At 41.3% G+C, this 13,018-nt stretch overlaps 2 protein-coding genes across 8 annotated transcripts in view; one reads left to right on the forward strand and one right to left on the reverse strand.

Annotated features, from left to right (window-relative positions):
• Window positions 1-9,049, forward strand: part of BACH2 (BACH transcriptional regulator 2) — a 183,095-nt gene extending 174,046 nt beyond the window's left edge. For all 7 annotated transcript variants that reach the window (XM_010707621.4, XM_010707623.4, XM_019613098.3 and 4 more), the window contains one exon: window positions 2,208-9,049. In XM_010707621.4, coding sequence (XP_010705923.2) covers window positions 2,208-2,687 — 480 coding nt within the window. In that variant the 3' untranslated portion in view covers window positions 2,688-9,049. The remainder of the gene's footprint in view (window positions 1-2,207) is intronic.
• A 41-nt stretch (window positions 9,050-9,090) lies between these two features.
• The window catches only part of GJA10 (gap junction protein alpha 10), an 8,621-nt gene continuing 4,693 nt past the window's right edge, over window positions 9,091-13,018 (reverse strand). Inside the window, exon 2 of the mRNA XM_085217634.1 lies at window positions 9,091-11,230. Within this exon, the coding sequence (XP_085073760.1) occupies window positions 11,192-11,230 (39 nt within the window). The 3' untranslated portion in view covers window positions 9,091-11,191. The remainder of the gene's footprint in view (window positions 11,231-13,018) is intronic.

A 13,018-nucleotide genomic window follows, 5' to 3' on the forward strand; every position in this document is an offset into this window, starting at 1 on the left:
ATTTGTAAGAGTAGGGCTTTTCTGATGCAAAACAAACCAGACATCAAAAGTAAACAAAACACTGAGCAACCGCTTCCTTCACCAAGCCTAATCCACAATGGGTGCAGGATGAGTCAGAGGTTCTACAGGGTGAGGAAGAGGCACAGAGGTGCATAAGCAGGTTGGCAGGAGAAGCAGGCTCAGTCCCAGCCATGCCTGCCCATCCTTCTGCACCAAGCTGCCGATGGAGAGGAGAATTCATCTCTAGCAGTGAACACCCGGGGCAGTGCTGCAAGGGCTGCGAGAGCAGCAAGTGTGGCTTCCATTTGATACCTGCCACCTTCACTTGCAAACTAATTCTAGTTTGTTGGGTTTGTGCAGTCCTACAGAATAACTGTTACTATTAAACATTATCAGTGGTGGATAGGCAACATGCATTTCTCAAGTCCCCTTTTTTTCCCCAGCACATGCATCTCTGAGAAGTGAATGAAAGGCGTACGAATGGCCTTTTGGGCCTGATCCCTGCTGAATTCCAGGAATCAAAAGCACTTAGAGATGCAGGAGTCTTTGAAAGTAATTTTAAGATTTCTATGCAGCAAGCTGTAGATAGGGAATGGGCTCTAGTGCACCCTAATGAAAAAGAGCATTCATTACAAAGGCTATTATGGGGTGTACAAGAGGATAAAGTGATGAAAGTAAACAAATTCATGCAATTTCAGCATTGCCTTCCCAGCACTTCTGCTCTCTCCCCAGACACTTGCAGCCCTAGCACACTGCTTCAAGTCTGTACTTAGGGTCTCTGGAAATTCCTTTCTCATCTTCTGTCCTCTTTGTCACCAGTAATTTCCAGTCTTCTTAATTATGTGACAGTACCAGATTTTAAAGAATCTTCACTTGGATAGATACTTTGTTTGTTTGTTTGTTTTAAAGCCCCTTTTTCACCATTGCACTTACTCCCTGTAAGTCAACCATCTCCACAACAGAGATGGTTTTATAGAAGACAGTGAAATGGTCACATCTTCCAAGTTTGGTAGGTAGGGTTTTTTGCCTGCTTTCCCTCACACATCCATCTACCCACTCACATTCCCATTTTTTCATGCGAACTCGCAGCATATTCTCTTCCATAATTCATTATCGCAAGATGTACTTGAGCATCTGTTTATTTTTATATTATTTTTATGCTTTCTTGATAGATTTATCAATATTTTAGCAGTTGGTTCTTCCCATATAGAGTACTCTCTTCCTCATTCACACAGCTGCATGCTTCCAGTGTGGGCTTTGGATCTGTGTAATGCTATCAGCAGCCACCCGTAGCTGGGTTATCTCAGTAGTGGAGTTTTCACACGTCAGATGCCAAGACAGCTTGAGTTTAGCAGTGTTACTAGGTTAGATACATGGTGCACTGCTTTTAGGGCCAGCTGAGCACTGGAAATAGCTCTTGTGCTCTGCAAAATCTGATCTGCTCCCTTGAGCTGTATGCTGGGTGGTGGTACTGATGTAGCAGGGCCATTCCCACTATTCTGCAATGGGTCAGCACCATGCTTTTAGCAGTGGGCTCCCTGGCTGGGTCTGACTCTGTGCCTGACCCCTCCAGTTCACCTCTTGAATGTTTGAATCAGAAAGCCCACCTACCTTTGGGGTTTTCACATACATCTTCATAGAATTATCTTGATTAGGTCAAACTCAAATCAGTTGTTAGCAGGACATACAAAAATGAGCTATGGTGCTGACCACACAGAGCACACGCTGACCCAAGTTCTCTCCTCCAAACATACCTCCATACCTTGCAGTCGTGGTGGGTGTTCATAGCTCCAAGGATGTACACTCAGACTGACTGGCTGTCCTGGCATTTAGAGAATGAACTGCTGCATGTCCTCTCTTTAGCAGTGAGACTCTGATTTATTCTTGTTTAGGCAGATAATGGCTTTTCTCCATCAAAATGTTTCTTTCGGAGTTTTTTATATCGTATGTCAAACGGCCTTAGTCCATTAAGGAAACTAACCGTCTCTTGGAATAATGTATGACTGTTCTCTAACAACTCACATGCTTTTCTCCAAATGTTTCCCAAACTGCAGTCCACTCAGACCTATTAGTGGTCAGTATCTGATGTCTTTGTGACATTTCCTCTTTCCATTTAAAAATAACTTTGTTGTGTCAGACTTCTCCTTGGGTACTGCCAAGGATGGATGGCCTTTCTTTCAAGTAAGGTGCCTTCTTTTTTTTTTCAGGTGTGTGAGAAAGAGAAGTTGCTCTCAGAAAGGAACCAGCTGAAAGCAAGCATGGGCGAATTGCTGGATAACTTCTCGTGTCTTTCCCAAGAAGTGTGCAGAGACATGCAGAGCCCGGAACAGATCCAAGCCCTTCACCGCTACTGCCCCGTTCTCAGACCCATGGATCTGCAGACGGCCACCAACATCAGCCCCCCAACGGGTGTGGAGCAGGGCCTGGCAACGTCGCAGTGTGTTGGGGAAGGCATGCAGTGCTGCTCAGAGCAGGGCCCCGTGCAGCTGGGAGCATCCTGGCTGCCCAACAACGTCTCAGAGAATTGCTCGGCCAGCGGCGGGGGGTTGGATGGAGCTGAGCCAGGTACTTACCCTGAGAGAGAGCTTCCGCGAGAGCAGAGTAGCCAAACGGTCACGGTAGACTTCTGTCAGGAAATGACTGATAAATGTACAACAGATGAACAGCCTAGGAAAGATTACACCTAGTGACTTGTAACCTTACCGTTACACCTGGTCAGGTGTTCTTCAGTCAGCCAGTGGCAATGCTCATTTGTTGTCTAGAAGAACGTATTTGGTGCACACTACAGTGGTCTTAGCAGCAATACTGTTTTTAAGTATTTCCTCCTCTCTACAAGCAGGAGTTATCTTCACAATGGTGCTATCCCTTGCTCAGGCAGGGAATTACACAGTGGCAACACTGTCTGTTTTTGTATGTTGATTTCAATCTTAACAGGGATGGACATAACACCTCTGAGGACCCAACCGCAGCTTTTTTCTCAGTGGCCCATGTCACAAAACCCTAACTCAGGAATTTCCTCTGAATGTTCAATTTTTCATTGAAGACAGCTTCTTTACACATCAAAGTTTTATAGCTAAACTGTATATATTATATATAATATATATAAAATATATATATCCATATGCAAAAGTCCCTGCATGCCTCAATTTTTCTCATCCTACAAACTGGAAGCTTTCATTTATAATGTATAAACAAGTTCCAACATTCCTTTTTGTCTTCGATGCTAGAACTAGTTTGGTAACTTGTTACACGATTTTTTTTCTTGGTTCACAGTTCAGCAATATCATTCAATTTGTACTTATTTATAAAATTTTAATGTTGGAATCTTATTTGAGATTTTATTATAGACAATTTTTTTGGCACAGCCATTTTGTGCCACTTGAGCAATGTGGATTTATTTTATTTTCTTGCAGATACTGTACAGTAATGGTCAACTTTGCCACTTGCACTGAGTTTCTGGTCAAACCTCTTTTCATAAATGAAGTTGTGACTTCAGTATAACTTGAGTATATGGTTTTCTTTGCTTTATGGCTTAAAGAAAATAGAAAAGTTTTAGCTAATAGACAAACACTCAGGAGCTCATTACATAGTAGAAACGGTCTTGCCAAATACTGAATTCACTATACAGTTTGTAAAGAGAATCTGCTTGAATTATTTTTGTATTCAGACTTCTTTCTGTTTCACAAACCAAGCTTAAGTGCTGTTAATGATGCTTTTGGATTCTTATAGGGCAAAATATATTTCACTCCTTAGAGAGAAACATATTTGACAACTGGATCTGATCACCATTAAGTTCCACGAAATAAAGTAAATGGAAATCACGTCAATACACTTTGGCGGCTTCTTTGCCAGCCCCAGTCTGCATCCTTTACTCACGGAAGCAGCTGCTGCTCCGAGTAGTAGTCCCTGTAGCATCACCTCAGCTTTCCTCAGACCTTCCCCAGACCCGAGCTGCAGAGGTAGCTCTGGTGAAGTCAGGGATCCTGCCTAGGTAGGAAGAGTTGCAGGACCAGACCCCCCCCACCACAGGCTCTGGTTTCCCTACAGAAGTCAAGTTAGCGCTGTACCCTCTAAGAGCAAGTCACACTCTGTTGGCACCCAGATTGGTTGCTTGCCCTTCCAGTCCTGTGTTCCAGGATCCACTCGTCCTACAGCATTGCCTTCAGGACAAATCGCAGCTAGAAGAGCGCTGTCTCAAAGGAGACTACTCAGTGAATTGACTTAGTTGTCACTGCATTGGATTTGTATCTGAAGCGATGTTGACTCATGTTATGACTGTGTGAGACAGCAGCTTTCCAAGCATAACATCTGTATGTACAGTGTAGACAGAAAACGTCCTCCTAATGCATTTTTAATAATTATTATTATTCTAAGTGTACTGAGTTTTTATTTTGTGGTTCTTTGCCCTACGTGTGCCAGGTTGCGTGGCTTTATCCTGGACGACAACTGTCATGTGCTTTACTGGCTGATACCATTTGTTCTTGCTGAAAAAATTGACCAGCTCTTCACACCTATTTAAAAATAAATAAATAAAAATTGGGGGTAGCAGCTTCTCAGTGGCACTGAGCGATACTGCGGTCTGCGCTAAAGTTTACACTTAGAGGTGTGCACTGGGGCTCTCTTGAGGCACTCAGTAGATCAGCAGCTTGACCTTGGAGGAGGAATCAGCTCCCTCTCTCCCTTCTCTCACCTTCAGCCTGTGCTCATGGACGTCGCCCACTCGCCACAAAGTCTTGCTTTTGCCCTCTGCGCCCACACTCTTGTAGCCAAGCTACCGAGGAGGAAATGCATATAGCATGTGCCATGTTTGTTGAAAATACTTTTTTTCCCCGCATGTACAAAGAAAAACTAGTATATAATGTAGGAGAATATTTATGTTTAAGTATTAATCATTACTGTACAAAATCCTTACCTTTACATGTTCAAAAGTATACGAATGCCATAAACTCCTAGTTCACATGGCTGAGAAAGGGGGAGGTGTCGTTCTTTCTTTTTACAGGAGCTTAAGCTAAAAATCTCTGACCCCCTCCCACCTCCCCTCTCTCAAGTAACTGTCTGAGAAGCTCCTGGGGGGATCTGATTTTCCTTTGAACTCACTGACGTTGCAAAGCAGTTCTGTGCTTCGCAGAGAAGTTTTGTTTCTATGAGACCATGGTGAAAGCTAGAATTTAAAACTAAATGTGAATCACATTATAGAGTCATAGCTACTTTGGGGGGTTGGGGGAGGGAGGGACGGGTCAACTGACACAGTATTTTAAAGATGTTTTTTCTGTTGCCTTTTTTATTTTTAAGTGACCTCCTATATATATGAATAGATAGAATGTTTTATGAGCATAAAACCAAGTTTTAACTTGCTTCCTGGCATGAAGATTTATTCTACTAACAACTCATGTGCAACTGGTACTCTTGACCTCATTCCAGCGGTTTAAAAACCCATCCTCACAACCATTGCGCTGCAGCTCTCAGTTTGACCTGGCTTTCTACAAGTGCTGGGTCTCTTAATTTTCTCTACCTTGGGAACTGATATATAAAACCACTGCTCAGATAAGCGTCTCTTCCTCAATATTCCTCTCCTCTTGCTCTCTTTTCCTCCCCTGTAAGCTTTTCTGGATGTTTGATTTCATTCTTCCTCATTAGAAGTGGCTGGTTTTGTGTCATTGCTTCCTATATTTACATGTATCATGGTTTTTCAGTGAGTTTTTTTGGTGGTGGTGGTTGGTTTTTTTTTTTGTTGTTGTTTGTTTGTTTGTTTCTATTTTGTTTTTAGGTTATTTTGCTGTTCTGAACTACATGGCTCTCAAAGCTGTTACTGGGCTAACTTTAAAGGAAGGCACTGGGAGAATTAGTTTCAGACCTGGACATCAGTTGGCATACCCAACTGCTCTTATCATGATGTCAAAACAACTGATCACAAGGATACCATTTGGAAAAAACAAAACAAAAAACTGACTGCAATATTTACTGATTTGAAGAGTTTGGCTAATGGTCACCATGGTCTTAAGAATCTCTTTGCATTTGTCAAAGACAACTCTTGCACAGCACCAGCCATTGCATAGGAGAGGTGTGATGAGGCCCATCCCTCTCCCTACTGGGTGCTGCAAAGCTCCATGGGTATCTGAGTCCTTCACTCTTTGTCCAGTCTGTATCTAATCCTCCTCTTCCTTTGCCATTGCTCTACCTGTATTGCCAAGAAACCTCATTTCATTTAGGCTTGTTATGCTTTGTCAAGTGAGTACTACACTATATGATGTGTTTGTTTCTCTGCGTTCTCTGGGGGTGCCTTGAACACAATTAAAGCTCATTGCAAGCTGATTCTGGAACAAAAAGGTAGTGCAAAAAAAAGAAAAGATTAAAAAAAACAAACCAACAACAGAGAAAACAAAACAGAAAAGAAACAAAACAAAAGCAAAAATGTTGGCTGTCCTGTCTTATCAGGAGATCCCAGTATTTATATCACAGACTTTCTAACATACAATGACTCAGGCGTCAGAGTTTGATGCTGCAGTATAAAACTATTATTTTATATATTGTACTAGTAATTTATTAAATGTCTTTCTAAGGGTATATGCTGCTTTTAAGATGCACTATATTTTTGGATCTAATCCTTGTATTATTTTTTCCCAAGGAAGTAAAATGTGTTGCAAAGGCAAGCCATGGTGATTAGTATGCTAACTGCTACTTCTCTTTAAAAAGGAGAGTGGGAACTAGATAAATAACTTAGCTAAATGGATTAACTGCTGCCAGAGGAATGATTAATGCTGATAGCATGGTTGTTAATCTGGAGTTCAACACTTTGTCAAGTCTGCATTCTAAAGAGCGCTTAAATAGGAGTTAAAACGCATAGATAGATATAGTTAGATTTTTTAATATGTAACTTTATGATTGCCTAATAAAAACAAATCTGCATGCTGGAATCACTATAATCCTGTAATAAAATAAAAGCTGATCCACTAGGAGAAAGCATGATGAAGCACTGTACTTCAGTCAACACAACAGCCTCACTCGTGTCACGTAATGCACTGCTGTGGTTGTTGAAAAGAGCAATGGGTTTCCAGAATGAACCTCTAGTGATTTTTTCAGTGAGACAAAGGGAGCGTTGGCCAGGTTTACGTAGCTTGCGTTTTGATCCATTTTGTTTCCTCTACTGCTGCAACAAGGAGCACTGCTTTCACCTTGTTCTGATCCGACATGCTTTTGGAGGTGTCTCTGGGTGAATGGTGTAGCCCATGCTTGTAGCGTTTTAAAAGTATATATTTTAGATCTATCTAGAGAAGATTTAACTTAAGTGTGAGCAGTGGAGCTGATGGCCTTGCAAAAGGAGGGATCTGCTCAGTATAGGAGTGAGGTGAAACTAAAATCATTGCCATAACGAACTGATGCTCCCTTTCCTGCTAGAAATTTTCTCAACAGGTTTTTGACTTCATTTCAGTTTTGTCTCTGACAACCCAACCCAAGTTAATTTTATATATCTATAATACATGTATGTATATATACATACATATAGAATTCTAGTCAAAGTGTGTGTTTGTGTATTTTCCTGTTTATAATACCTATATGTATATTTATAATACTCCTCAGAGTATTTTGTGACTCAGGCATCAGATCTGATGCTGCAGAATCCAATATATGTGTATATGCATATGTTCAAATACTGTGTGTATATTTAAAAGATCTACTGTTGGTGGTCTGTAGAATAATTTTTCTCTTTACTCTCAAAATGTTAATGGCATTACTTGCAAAGACTAAATGTACAGTATTTTCCTACACTCCACCAAGATAGGTATTATTTATATCAAAGTCAAATATTGATATGCATTTTAAGATATTACACATACAGTGTTGCCATTTTTGCAAATAAAACCACTTTTTGGCAGGAAGGAATCCTAAAAATACCTTTTCATAAGGTAATGACCCCCAACAAACAACTGCTGAAAACCCAGCTAGATGACTCCTGTTCTTGTATGACTTTTGTGGGAAGACCCCTTTCCAACTTTGAAACGATTCCTGCAGGGCTGCTGTTGTCCCTTTGGGCTCATGGAGAGCATCCTAAAGCAGAAATGGCAGCTGGCAGTGTTGGAGTTCACTGACTGCATAGAAGCAGAGATGGGTCCAGGCTACAAGCCCAGCCAGCCTCTCGTTTTGGGGAGCCAGGGCTGTCAGCAGGGCTCAGCCCCATAGCGAAGGAGTGTGGTCCCAGGACACACAGAATTTGCACAGGATGCTGGTACCTTGTGTTTGTGATATACATGAGAGAAATGTGCATGCTCTAGATACTGTTTCCACTACTGGTTGTGCTCTGACCGAAGCTATCTGGATCCCGCAGACTGGCAGGAACTATACTAAACACTTTGGTGATATTTGATGCGTGTCTGTTTACCACTGATTTCAACAATCACCTTTGATTTCAAGGGTGGGGATGCCCTAAGAGTTTGTTCCAGAACCAGTTGGTTACAAGTGCACCTCTTATATATGCCTTACAAACTTCAGAGGCCATATTCAAAACAGGGTTTTATCAGTGTATGCAAGGGGGTGCAGCCCCTCTTCTCTTCCTCCCCAGGTCAAACAGAATGGACAGTTTTCACACATATCTACCTGTATAACCCTCTGTACCTCTCATAACTGGTCAATGACTGTAACAGGTTACATCAGGTGTTTTTTCTACATACTTTTTACACAAATTCTATGCGATTAATGTAACTTAATTCAATGCATCATTTTATTGTACTAGTTCTTAAGCTTGTCTTTATTTTTTTTCTAGGTGACTGTGGTTTCTTGTGATTTTTATTGTATAAATAAATGAGGTGGCTGTTGATGCTTACTCTCTGTTACTAAGAATTTTTACCTTTTTGGAAGAAAGCATTGCTATGAACTAATGAATTTAAAACGTCATTTACTCATTGTAAATACAGTATTGTGCAAAAAACAAAAATGAAAAAAAAAAAGCACCCGACCCTTTTCATTCATTTGAATTGCTAGTGTTAACTGAATTTTGTCTAGACACCATTTCTGTTGATGAAATAAAGACATATCATTATGTATTGTAAACCAACTTATCTTGACTCTGAAATCGCTGTCCCAATCCTTGGTAGCACGGGGCTGGAGCTGGTTGGGGGTGGCCTGGAGGTGGCTGACACAGTCTGGGGTATGCAGACTACAACAGGGCCTCCACTCATGTGGTCGTATTTCGGATTCACTTGGTGTCTTTGATGCAGGGATCCGGTTATCTTTCATCTGATCAGAAACAGCCGAAGGTGTTTCATAGTAGAAATGAAAGAAGTTGGTTGGGAAGATCAAACTCTGTATCTATACCTATTCCCCTCATGCTTGACTTAAGGCAAACCTTTTAAGTCTTTGCTTTGTCTTGTAAAGTTTCAGTGAATGTGTACAATGGCAAAAAGGGAGGTAGGAGTTTATTATTTCCCCTTTATAGAAAACTTGAGAGAAATTGGAAGAGGTTTATGCAGAAACAAGAAAAAAAAAAAAAGACTGAATATATCTGAGTGTAACTCTAGCATTCTTTTCTGAGTAAGGAACCTGTGCCACTGACCATTCATGTCACTTACACAGAATAAAATCCAGACAGGAAAGAAGAGATGCCACCAGCCTGGGGAGCTGCTTCTTGCATGGGGCTGGATGCAACATGTGCACCAGATCATGGCAGGAGAAGACGATGTGGCCCCTCTGGGGACCAGCATTTTATCACCAGATGAGCAACCGTATATCTTGTGCCCTGGGCCAGTGCCCTAAGGCATGTTGGCTGCATCCTGTTTGGTTGACAGCACTAGATGTTGCTTGTGATTTTTCACCTGAAAATTCTTATGGAGGAAAAGCAGAAGTACTGCTTTACAAAGTTCCCCAGTTTTCTGAATTTCCCTGTCAAGCACATAAGAACACTTACCACCCTCTCCAATCTGTATCTACTGCATATCATCACAGCCTGGGAGCAGGGCATGTGCTGTAGCAAGAGCTTCTCCATCCCTGGTCAGTTGTTGCTTACACTTAATGGCCACCATCTTAAACATTTTCCTTTTTTTGCTTTAAAAAACACTGCAATTTCAAGCAATCCTTATGTTTGATTCCATTTTTTCCTGCTGGTCTAATTATCTTTCCTAAGACTTGTATGATTAAGGAAACTGGCAGTGCAAACAAGCTTGTTCTTGCTACTGAAGTGATGAGCACATCAATAGCAGATGCAAGCTATTATAAACTTGGCAGATAAGAGCAGCCAAGAGCATGTGGCCAGAAACAGGCTTGTGGATAGTCAAAGTGCTTTGTTTTCTGGGTACACAACTGGAAGGACTGCTTTAAACTTCAGAAGTCTGACCTTCCAGAGCAAGTCTTGTCTTAGCAAACTCAAAATGAGATCTTTGTACATTTGTTGTCTTCAGTTAATCTATATGGACTAATAAGACAGCAAAGGGATTAAGATCCTTTTGACCCTGAGCTGGTTCTGCAGTTCTTGTAGAACAGAACTGAAGAAAAGCACAGGTGTTTTTTTAAATGAATTGCCTGGTTTTACTTAGTTTCAATTTTGAAGTATTGACTATGAACTATGAAGACACTACACGAGCATGGAAAGTCTCTCGCAGAGCTTGAGGATTGCATTGGCACAGGCAGAACAACAGCAGCAGAATATCCTTCAACCGATATTTTATTCTGTGCCCAACCTTCTTCAGCTTCCTTCCGTGTTTGGTCCATCTTTTATTCATTGGCTGCTGAGCCCTGGGCAGATAGAGGCCACATTGCCTTCCAAATTACATTCACGCTAAACTAACCTTTCCTTGTTGAAGTCTTGGGCCTTCTACTACCCTTAAGGTCTATTCATCAGGCTGGTTGCTGATATGAACACTACCCATGTGCATAACAAGTTGTACATTCCAAAACATCGTTCCAAAGACACCGGGCTGGTTCTGCAGTGACAACATGCACTGACAAGATCCAGCTCAGCTTATATGAGAAAAATCGTAAAATATGGAGCAAGCTACTTGTGAACATCAGCAATCAGAGTACAGTATTACTGGGACTGGTGTAAAATTGAGGAATGAAACAAGTGTTTGTTTCCTTAAAGATTAGAATTAAGCATTTTAAGGGGATGGAGAGGGAGACAGAAGCAGATAATCGGCATTTTATCTTTCTGCTGAAGGTGATTTGTGCTCATTCCCTTAGTTTGTCTCTTGTCCTCAGAATGCCATTACTTTTTCATGATAGATGATAGTTCTAGGAGCATGCTCTGAAAGATAACAGGAGAAAGAAGGCATGAAGTTGACCTGGCTTAGAGGAGAAAAAGAAATGTAATCATAACAGTTAATCCAGACCCCATCACATACGTAGCTGGGGAAGAGGGATGCTGACACAGCACATTTACCTTGGCTTCATTCAGTGCTAAGGGGTGGCTGAGGGGAGGGGGAACAACTTGCTTTTAAATCAAACACATTAATCCCAAAGTAACTTGCTTGAAAATAGTGACTACATCTTATGACCCTTTCTTCACATGTTAATGACTTTCTGTTGCTTTAAAACCCTACAAAGACAGACTTGGCTAGGCTAGCTCTCCTTTCAGAAATCCAGCTTGTTTGTCTGTTGCTACGCAAATCCTTGGAGAGGTTCATTATTTATCAGCCACTGTGACTACCAAAATTTGTTGTTTTCTTATTGTCTGTGTCTGTGAAGGGGTACCTTTGGGTGATCAAGCAGATCCTGCAGGATCATTGCTACACTCGCAGTCAACATCACAGACTTTTCCCAAGTGCTCCAAGGCAAAGAATAACATGTAGAATACAAATACTTTGAGTATCTTTCAGAGATGATTGCATAAATTCTACAAAACCAGCAGCAGCACTGGTGGTAAAAGTGAATACTGGTAAGGAGTCTCACACATCCCAGTGGGGCAACATCAGGTTTTACCAATCTCTTGCCCATCTGTAGATTTTCTGGTGGAGTCTGGCTGTAAAAGAACTCTTCTGCAGCTATCAGATTTGTTATTTCAATGCACATGGACTCTTATTCAACTGCTTCTAGCCCCAGGAATGCAGCAAGTGAGCAGCTGGTTAAATGAGTGGGTATCTGTTGCTCAAGTGTTGTTGAAATTCTCAGTAACCACACCTTGTTCTAGAGAAGACTGAGAGCATTCAGGCTGAATAGTGGCTCCCTCTTTCATAGACTTCTCACTGCTGACTCTTCTCCCATTGGGTAAAAGACTCAAAGCTGAATGGAGAATTGAGAAGCAAAAGAAGAACTGGAAAGTACAGAGGGATAAAGCAAAGCAGTGTAGTGATGGAAACAGAGCACAAAGAACAGTAAAGTTTCCCCAACTTCAGCAGAGCCAGGATTTCAGCCTCAGCCTTCTAAGTTATCAGTTTCATGCCCTCATACAGCATGAGGCAGGACCTTTAGTTCTAAAGATACACTAATTTCTTTGGAGTCAAAAATAGAGACTTGAAGAAATTATATCGCTAGGGTAGAGAACTCTCCAGAAGGTGGGTTAAAGAGAAAAGCATAGAAATGAGAAAGAAACAAGAAACAAAACAGGAATCTGAAGTTGAGTCCCCCGAATGCCTAATATTTTCTGAAAATCTTCATCCAGTAATCTTGGTTCTCCATGAAACTGGTTCAGCTAAAATAGTTCTAAGTATGTCATAAAGTTCTCATGGTTCCATAACACAACAGAACCAGTAGATATGTCACATGGCCCCATTGTTTTGTTCTATCCTTGGGTGCTAAAGTAAGAGGGCTGTTAGTCTATCAGTCACAGTAATTAGCACAATACAGATTCAGTTTGGGGTGCAGATGGGATAACATTGGTCCAAGTCTTGTGAAAGGCTGTGTCCTTGTCAGAAGAGTTACCATTCCAAGGCAACTATAGCGAATCCCAGCTAACCAAATTAAACTCACGGGTTTCAGAGCATGCTTTCAGACCATTTAGAAAACAATTTTATGTAGAAAAGAAAAATTGGTGCTGGATGTGCCCAGGTAGTATTCAACTGTGGTGCTCTACTTCAGAAAGGAAGAGACAGGCTAG

The sequence above is a fragment of the Meleagris gallopavo genome, chromosome 2 (genome assembly GCF_905368555.1).
Source record: "Meleagris gallopavo chromosome 2, MGAL_WU_HG_1.1, whole genome shotgun sequence".
NCBI classification, from domain to species: domain Eukaryota; kingdom Metazoa; phylum Chordata; class Aves; order Galliformes; family Phasianidae; genus Meleagris; species Meleagris gallopavo.